At 43.7% G+C, this 9,728-nt stretch overlaps 1 protein-coding gene across 2 annotated transcripts; it reads right to left on the bottom strand.

Moving 5' to 3' along the window:
- Positions 1 to 51: 51 nt before the first annotated feature.
- LOC118414539 (probable ATP-dependent RNA helicase DHX58) lies at positions 52 to 8,514 on the bottom strand. Of its 2 annotated transcripts, XM_035818628.1 has the most exons (17): positions 8,282 to 8,514; positions 7,804 to 8,052; positions 7,475 to 7,668; positions 6,865 to 7,048; positions 6,404 to 6,472; positions 6,092 to 6,211; positions 5,793 to 5,974; positions 5,237 to 5,459; positions 4,764 to 4,957; positions 4,390 to 4,648; positions 3,978 to 4,169; positions 3,459 to 3,718; positions 3,175 to 3,324; positions 2,678 to 2,839; positions 2,217 to 2,372; positions 1,240 to 1,361; positions 52 to 773 (listed from the first exon to the last, which is right to left on the bottom strand). In XM_035818628.1, exons 2-17 carry the CDS (start codon positions 8,027 to 8,029, stop codon positions 560 to 562), a joined length of 2,907 nt encoding a protein of 968 aa, XP_035674521.1. In that variant the 5' UTR covers positions 8,030 to 8,052; positions 8,282 to 8,514; the 3' UTR covers positions 52 to 559. The 2 variants fall into 2 exon arrangements, with proteins under 2 accessions (XP_035674521.1, XP_035674522.1); XM_035818629.1 differs by lacking the exon at positions 6,404 to 6,472.
- Positions 8,515 to 9,728: the final 1,214 nt, after the last annotated feature.

Raw genomic sequence — 9,728 nt, 5'->3', positions numbered from 1 at the left:
AAATAATAGAATGGTTTAATTCTAGTCAGAGAGGTAATGAGGTGTAAGTTGAAAGATTCTATGATTTATTAGTACACGGTAAGTGTATCAGACTGATTTGCGTAGTGATGCATTGTATGCTATGATGCCACAATTAATTTGGAGTGATGCTATGCATATCTAATGTATCCTATGTACGCAAATGACATTATTTGATCTCTGTAGCATCGGTCTACGCAACGATTATAATGTGTCACATACATTTACTTTGCCAAGCAGCTGCAAATCTTCGTCCGATATGATATATGATATGATATGATATGATATGATATGAATAACATTCAATCAATACCAGTGTGTAATTACATCACATTTGTTCGAAGCCTTGTGTACATTCATCATCTCGTTGCTAATAAACACACCTTAGTAATATTGGGTCCACATTCCCCACTTCTCCCTGGTTTCCGTCCTCCCTCCTGTATTACATATTCCTCTCCATTATCCTACCTTGCAAGCTATTGCGAACTATAAGATCTACAGTAGTGTCCCAACATCTTCCTTTATCTTAAGTCCAAATTATTTAGAGGTCATCATCCTCGCTCGTGTCCATAGCCACGTCCCCCATCTCTATGTCCTGCGCGTAGTCGAACTCTGCCACAGCGATGCCGGAGTCCTTCCACTTCTTGGGTCGGCGCGGAGGGATCCCCTGCTTCCGCAGGGTGAAGTTCTTTACACTCAGACATGGCAGGTTCATGCCCTTGTGCAGCATCAGCATGCCCCAGTCCTGTTCACATCTGGAGGAAAGAAACGTTCTCACATTTGTACGACGACTCGTCTGTTTTTCTGTTCTACTTTTTATGTTAACCTACACAGAAGGATAACATATAGTTTTTGCTCTGTCTTCTTCCTCTTCTTCAGGTCACTAAATATACATGTGTTGGGGTAGGAATAAACATAGCAGTAGTCAACATAGTGAAGGTGGACACTACATATTTGCAGTTTTCAAATGTCACCTTTCTATTTTGGTTAGTATTTCTATTGAAAAATGAAGGCTTCTTGTGCATAATACTGTCAGTTCAAGCTTTTTTTCATCTACACGCACCAATGACAGTAATGTACTCAATGTAAAATCTGTATCTAAGCTTGCAGCTATACAAACCGGCGTGAAAACAACTTCCGAATTACTTTCTATGGAATCTTTAACAAGGAATGTCGATAGAAAGAAATATATGAAATGTGCAAACTACGGTTTGGACGCACTTCCTGCATTTGACGCTGCCGATCCTACTCCACTCCTGGAACTTCTGAAGCGGTTCTTCAGCCTCATCCGCCTTCCCGACATTCCTCAGGAACTCGGGGTCAGGGTGCACATGGTGGGCCCCCTGTAGAGGTGGTATTCAAAATCATCTTCAATATGGACGATCCACGCACGACTATTTCCGGAGATTTTCATCATGGACAAAATTCACACGATTCTTCAGACAAAAGGACCCTACAGACCAAAGGAGATCAGCAGCTGACGTCGTCAAATTCCTTAAGTCTAAAGCAGAGAATACATTTTTTATTGCATTTGCAAGAATAATCCTCTGCTTTGCTAGATCGTACAGGTTAAGCTTTAGATAGGCGCAGTGGAAGCAATAATGTTACAAACTAAGCCATCTTACTCTTTTTGTTTTTGTTTTGGATTCTCCTGTCGATTTGACAGATGAGGAGGCAGACAGACATTTGCCTGTTTGCATGACCTGCACATGACTTTTTATGGTGAAGGAGGGGTGTGCAATTCCTTCTCCACCCACTCGTCTATTGGAGCACTAAGTCTCACAGGGGCAACTGTGAGGCGGCTCCAGCAGATGCAGCTTTGTTGTTCGGAGTATCCGTCTCCTAGGAGGACTTCCGACCAAGGATGTAAGGGGTTCCGACTCGTGTGTCATGGCGGGTGCGTCATACCCGAACATGCCCCTAATGCCTGTCTCGGCCACAAAGGCCTGCCACTGAGTTAAGTGAGGAAAGTCGTGTAAAGTGCCTTTCCCAAGGGCACAAGATCGGTGACACGGCAGGCGGATTCGAACCCGCCACCTCTCGGTCTCGAGCCGAATATGCTGCCACTGCGCCACGCGGTCCCACTATCTTACTCTACTAAATGTTAAAAAGGATGCCAGTGCATACTAGTACAGATTGACACAAACCCAAGAGCACTATTAATATAATAAAATTATCTTACTGTAAACATTCCTCACCTCTATCAGCCTGAGCTCCGCAGCATCGCATGCCTTCTGGTTACACTTCTTACAGTGCAGGAAGGTCCCGGATGCTGCGGCCTGCTTTCGTTCCTTGATGCCAGGGTTGTTCCGTGCGCGCAGCTCGCTGCAGATGGCTCGTTGTCTCTTCTTAATCTGATAAGGATGATATGGATAACATCGTATGTACGTCACCATTTCTTGCTTTGCTGACGTCAACTTTTATGGAGCGTCCACGTGAGTGCGTTGGTTACCGTATGATTAAAACATATGTAATGGTGACATACTACAATGACGTAAAATGTATCTCTGTTATATACTTTGTCTGACCCTTGCTTCATAACCTCAATGAAAAGCGGCCTGTACACCGATTTGAGCATGACTAAACAAAGGTTCAAACAAATCAAACAAATATAATTGCCGAAAACTGTTGAAAATGCCTTTCATGGTTTTACGCTTACCTCCTGGTGATACTGGTCGGCCGGCATGTTCTGTATGTACCTAATGGCCCGGTGCATCATCTCTACCTTGTACAGGTTGTTTTCTTCCCTCTGCCCCGCGCCTGTCTTCCCTCCTGCCACCAGCGTGTAGGTGGAGTCTTCAGCTCGGGCACGTCCGCTTGCCTGTAGTCAGATAAGTCTCTTGTCATATACGGTACATAGGTGTGTGGGAAAATGGGATTGCGTTTTTTTTTGTTATATTGTATTTTGATAGAAAGGTGCTGCGTTGTGCCTACGCGGAGGGTTACAGTGCATTGCATTCATCTTTCCAAATCAAGTCCTTTAATATTTACTCAAACCACTAGCATATTCATATAATAAACATCTACAGGATATTTGTTAAATCTATATGTCAAGCAGCAGCAGAAAAGACATTTGCATAATGAAATGCACTAAGACAAGAATATCCAGTGCTTCAAAGGACATGATTAAGTTTTATGTGTAGCCAATAGACGAACCTGCATCATGGCTATTTCATTGGTAACCAGTCCGTATCGGATGACGAAGTTGCATTCCTTGATGTCCAAACCCTCTTCGGCGACAGTGGTGGCGATGAGCAGATTCAGCTCGCCTTCCCGAAACTGTCTGATCACCTCTCGCTGTTTGATCTAGTCGAACAAATCAAAACTTTCATGTTATTTACCCTTTCCTTCCTTCCTTCCTTCATTTTCCGAAAAACAGTAACTAGTCACCATATCCTAAAAAATGAGTTTGTAAAATTCTCAACTGAAAATCGTCTCACCGGTGTCATGTGGTTGTTCTTGCTGATGGAGCCCGTGCCTGTGCCGGTCAGCTGATCGGCTCTCAGCAGATTGTTCAGCTCTGGTGTGTTTCGTATCCATGACAACAGGAAGGCCGTGGACTGTCGGGTCTTCGTGTAGAGGATCCCCCTGGCGCCTTCTTTTGCCTCGCACTCCTGCTTGAGCTTCTCCTTCAGCGCCTCAAGGTTGGGATTCTCGTATTGTGACTTCTTGGTGAGTTTCTCAAGATGAAAGAAGCTCTCTGAAAGGTGATCGAGAGCAAACGTCAATCAATCATTGGCAAACATCGGTACTGATGCACAGCGGCTGTAGTCATTGTTATCCATAAAGTTTGAACACATATGTGGCACATCATGTGTTCCAAGTATGTGTGCAAAAAATCTACACAAATTTATAGAATAGAAAAGTCATATGTGATACATTTAATAAGGAAAGAAATACATTTACAGTTTGGTATGAATTGCCATGAAATTTAGATATTGCATCAACGTACTGCCTACCAGAAAAGATACTGGCCAGCTTTCTGTCCGTCTCGTCAAACCCATCCTGACGATCAGACTCTTTCGTGTAAAACTCCTTCAGGTACTGAAAGGCGTCAGACATGCGCAGAGTGTCGTTGATGACCAATGCGTCATTGTACTTCCTCAAGTGTTCTGCGCAGGTCTGGACGCATCGGTTGCTCTTCATGCCTCCTGTTTAGTGGAAAAACGTTGTTTTGTGTATTCATCGTTGAAAAGGTTTCAGTGTAGTTATCCGTAATCTAGCTAAACTATCTTACGCTGAATAATAAATTTGACAATGCTCTTTTATTTGGATAGATTTATTACAAAAACTAATTGATCTGATAATAATATTGTATAGAGACCATAATTTCAACTTTATTTCTAAGTTTAGAGTGAGATAGACACTGACCCTGCTTCTCCATCTCCACCACCCATTGCTCGTACATCTGCGTGCCGAAGTCTGCTGGAGGACCGCGCTCCCCGGGCCCTTCCATGTCAATCATCCGGTGGATCTTTTGCATCATCTTCTTTAGCTCATCGCCGAAGGGGTCCGCATGCCGCTCGTTGGTGATGTGACACTCCCGTTTGGGCTGACCTACGACCTTCTGAAGTTCGTCCTCGTGTTTCTCTGCTGTTTTTATTTTAGAAGCATCCAGATTGGCAAGGATCTGACAAATGCAATAAAGATAAGTTAGACAATCTGTTAGATGCCCTGGAATTTACTTTGTTACCAATAAAGAACTTGATAATAATATTCTCTCATCAGGAATCTACATGATGCACCTGCAGGATGTGAGAGACGGCCTTGGCGTGAGTCCTGGCCCCTCCCACCCCGGGGGACGCCGTGAAGCCGACGATCTGAGGCCGTAGTCGGTCGGGCTGGAAAAACTTCTGCAAGATGACACGGCCCATAATCTTGTTGTACACGTTCTCCTTCTTGGTGTGGTGACATTCATCGAAGATCATCAAAGAGAAATCTGTGTATAGTGAAATAGAATATTCATTCCGCGTGTGATGAAAACACAATCTTCTTAACATTACTACAACAGCACATATGTAATCCAGATGTCCTTTTCTATAAGTCAATGATTTAATCTTTAGAAACCTTCATCTTTTGACCTCAATTTCTCATAAAGGTTTGTGATGACGTGAGTTTTATAGTCTGTCTGACCATGATAGAGGTCAATATATTTGACTGCACGTTTAGATTGTTCAGCAATATTGTTTACACACCAGGCACAGGTAATACTGCGCACCTGAAAGCTCCACCTTCTCCTCATCAGTCCTGGCCAGGTGATTCTCCAGGATCTGTGCCGTCAGGATGATGATCTTCTTTTGCTCCACCAGCTGTTTGAAGCTGATGTGCTCTTCCTCTGCCGAGGAGTAGTTCTCCCCGCTGATGGTCCCCAGCTGGGAGTGGAGGGACTCCAGCAGCAGCGGCTTGAACTGCTTCTGGTAGTGCTGCTCTACCAGATGAACCTGGAATACCAAAATACCATACCACTTCGTTATACATTGCTAGAAGATAGAACGATGTCAAGATGTTACCTTTTGTATAATCTAAGATTTGACAGGTTAATGAATGGCCACGACAGTGAACTAAGACTTTGTAACTGTACATAAAATGACACACACCGTGACGCACGTATATTGAAATATTGACTCTTCATTCTTGGCATTTTGCTAAATCATCATACTGTTGCAGTAGCAAGAACTCTCTGGAGATGGGAGTCTGGATAACATGAAAAGATGACTGTAAGTTGTGAACATAAGAATTTACTGTGTTGTTCCTTGACTTCCTAACTCCCTCACCTTGTTGACCATGACCAGCACTTTCCCGTTAGGGTTTTTCTCCAGGTGGTCCTTACAGATGTAGACTGCCACGCGCGTCTTCCCGCTATTGGTCGGCGAGCAGATGACATTGTTTGCCCCTTTTAGAACGTCTTCCGCCAACTCAAGCTGATAGTCACGCATTGGGATACTTCCGTCGGCTCCTGTGAAAAATAGTGCATTTGCTTGAAAAATAACGTAATGCTAAAGACATTTAGTTGGTTATCTCAAAAGTGTACAAATTTGGTGAGAAGGTTCATGTGTTTACAGGGAGATCTCACCTATCGCTGACATGTCCCGAACGCTGGCATCCTCAACGTCTTCTTCATAACCTTCGTCTAGATTCGGGTCATCCAACATGGCGGCCTTCATGGCCGACGCGTCGGCAGGTTTGACTTCCTCTGTAGAAGTATATTTGTACTGATTTCAATTTTACCATACAACATTACATAATTCAACATTTTTTGTTTCAAAAATACACAGCGATGGGTCAATCACATTTTCTCCACACAATCCCTAATATCGCTGTATCATACGATCGTTGTTTATCATTTTTCGCCTGGTTAAGCCCCAATTTATCTGGGTAAGCTTACCATTTGCAGGTGAGGGTCCGGAAATGGACAGGCTTCGAAACAAGCTGCTCAGGTCATCGTCTATGGGGTCTGGGGGTATCAAAATGATGATCAGAGGCGGGAACCAGATGATATCATCAGATGTAAGGGAGTGCAGTTTTGAAGGGTATATACATTTGACATTAGACGATATATCTAAAGACAAAATATGGATTTTTTCCGGTTGTTTTGAGTGACATTCATGTATCTCTCCAGCGTCACTAGAATGAGACCGGGGATCTAGACGAAGAGTGACGATTTCACTAGAAACGCCCGGAAGTAACTTCCGTATCTTAGGCAGTTGTGGAGACTAAGATGTCTTTAGATATTGTTTACCTAAATGTCTAGCCTTCTTTTCCTAAAGTCCGTGTAAGAAGGACGTGTTGCGAATATTCGTGCGCTTGTTCATGCCATTACGGTACGTTCAGCTAGGCTTTTCTCACCCTGGTCTGTTCCACGTCTGTCTAAGAGCAGGTCCAGTGACTTGTCATCTCCCGTACTCCTCAGAGCCTTGCAAAGCTCCTTAAACCACTCCGGGCCACACCGGACTATCTTCTCCAACAGCACGTCCGCAGCTCTGGTGTTACCGTGTGTTTTCATTGTCTGGTAGATCTGTTCTTTGTCTTCCTATTTGACGATGGAAAAAAAATCAGACAGGTGCGTACCTGCTTACAGTGCTGCAGGCATTCAAAGCCAAACTACACGGCTGGGAATTCACCAACAATGCGTCATCAAGCGGAATGCCATCACTAACTTTACTTTACTTATGCCATCAGTGACGTTAGAAAATGTCACTAGCGGGCTTGTCAGACACAATGCAGATAGAAACTAAATCAAGCGGTAGAACGGGAAATACCTACACAAAGGTTAGTGAGTTTTAGCTTTAGTCTGTGATGTTTATACATAGTTTAAACCTTTCCTTTGATACTATCAACGCACGAACAGGTTTGTATTGTCGTAGGTCAGCGTCCCTACGACACTTAAATCAGCAAAAAATATGCTATTCAGGGAATGTTGTTGCCATTTTGAAAACGACAATTTCTGTAAATTTACCTGCATTAAACACGGCAGGTGCGGTAACAGCTCTACCGCCATCATGGTCTGTGTCAGGCCTGGTGCAACGATCCGCAGAAGCTGTCGGTACGGGGATGAGTCGGCAGGGGGCGCTGTGTTCGTGGGGCACAGGTCCTCTGCAACGTGCTCTGACCCGGATTGTCTCAGAGCTTGTACGAACTCGGGGAACCAACCTACAAAGAGAAAGTGATTTCCTTCGTGTTTTCTTAGCCATAGCAAAATATGCACACCATGTCGCACGTTATAATCTCCAGCAATGTTCACAGTTCAGCTATCTACATGAAGATGTGTCACACGGAATTGCCTACCAGGATTGTTTTGCTGCAGCAGCTTTTCCAACAGCAGTTCTGCAGCGGCCTGTAGTCCTGCAGTATCTTCCTTTCTCTTCACTTCCTCCTGGTCCTTTTCCAGTAGACTGGCCGTACAGAAACGCCCCACAGCGGCTGGGTGGATGTGTTGCACCAACTTTTCCTTGAAGACGCGAAGGAGTTCCTTCTCGGGCTGGGCTTGAGTTTCGGACTCAGTTGTCGGCATCTTTCCGTTCCTAAACTGATTCACTGCATGGTGCACAATCAGGGGATCTATTTCAGATATACCTTCATTGAGCACTATCGGCCACCGCACGCAAAGCAGCCATATGAAATATTCTGTCAGTTATATAGGCATACTGAAATACCTTAAAAATCGGTTCGCTCAGAGGCAGACAGCTTATTTTTAACACACATTTTCAAACTCCACCCTGATTGCGATGTAGACCGTATCAAATTCTCTACAGACCTTACCTACCTCAGTCACAGGTAAACAGAAGGCAAGGTGTCACGGAAGTCTTCACAGCTCCGTGTATACTGAAGATAGAGACAAAAAATTACGGCACATTTATAGGTTCTTAACACGAACCTTGCGAAATCCCCGCTTGAGACAACGCCTCTGTTTCTACACGTCACACCGGTCGTGTTTACACAGTACAGGCTAATGTGTAGAAACGGCATGAAACCCCCGAAACCAAGCATGACGCAATAATGTTGTTGAAAGCAAAATTTCAAATTCGTTCGATTCCACAGGACGAAACGTTTTATAACTGTTTCATTCCACACCTTTTATCATGTAGGGTACATTGTAATTATGTGTAAATGCTGTTGTCTTATTGTGCTGCTTTAATAGACCACAATCCTCTTTCCAACAGCGTCACGTCGACTTCCGGGTAGCAGACTTTTTGGCTTTTCAGATCGGGTAACATTATACTATGGCGTACCTGATGGAGGCTGTGCTACTCAATTTACCAAAGAATCAGTGTGTTTCGACCCTGCGCTAGTACCCTACATGTTTTGGCGTATCAATGTTAAGTTATTTGTTTCGAGTGTGCAGGATGAACTCAGTACATGTTCAAAGGTTGCGCCGCCAGGGGATTCCCCCGAATGGGGATTACCCTTAGGTGCTTCACTTCTCGTTTTCCACAGTTTCGGTAACGTTATTATACCAACGACTTGATTCATCACAGTCTAAAAGAAAGAGAAAAAGTCTTTCAAAACCTTGCACGCTCAATTGCCACACCAAGTCTTTTTTTTTTGGGGGGGGGGGGTTAGACGTGTACTATAGTATTTATAAGTGCAATTGTGAATGTTATTATTACCTTCGTGAAGTAGGCAACGTAACGTTACATGTAATGGGTTCGGTTTGAGTGGCATCTGGGATTGACTCTTTTCGCTTGGGAGGTTCATGTTTCAGTAGCGTATGTTTGTTTGTGGTTCTGTTTGAAGCATGTTGCCATGAGGTGTTACTCCAGGGGGCCTGTACTGTACTATAACGAGTGTGACAATGGTTAAATAAGACATAACATAACATGTGTGTCAACACGTTATGTACTATGAATTGCCATGATGTCTATGAATATAAATACATTTGGTCGGATCTGGAAATGGTTCGAACTGAGACAATACTGACTTCTTTTGGAACCGCACATGATTGTATTTTGGTATAGGTCTTCTTGTTACATTTCCCCGACAAGGAAATATATCGTTATTGCTCGTGTGTTCTTCTTCTTTCTTCTTCTGCCATTAACCAACCAGAACTTAGAACTGCGATGACGTAATCAATGTTAAAACCAAGTAGATGTAGGGTGGACAGAAACCAAGCAGACGTATGGTAGCATTTTTACTGGTTTACTGGCACACGATACTATATGGACAACCTAATGGTATGGTATAATCATGTTAATCAATGAGCTGGTCAAAAA

This window comes from Branchiostoma floridae, chromosome 4 (assembly GCF_000003815.2).
Source record: "Branchiostoma floridae strain S238N-H82 chromosome 4, Bfl_VNyyK, whole genome shotgun sequence".
Lineage (NCBI taxonomy): Eukaryota > Metazoa > Chordata > Leptocardii > Amphioxiformes > Branchiostomatidae > Branchiostoma > Branchiostoma floridae.
The sequence above is the reverse complement of the archived record's forward strand: the minus strand, read 5'-3'. Positions and strand labels throughout refer to the sequence as shown.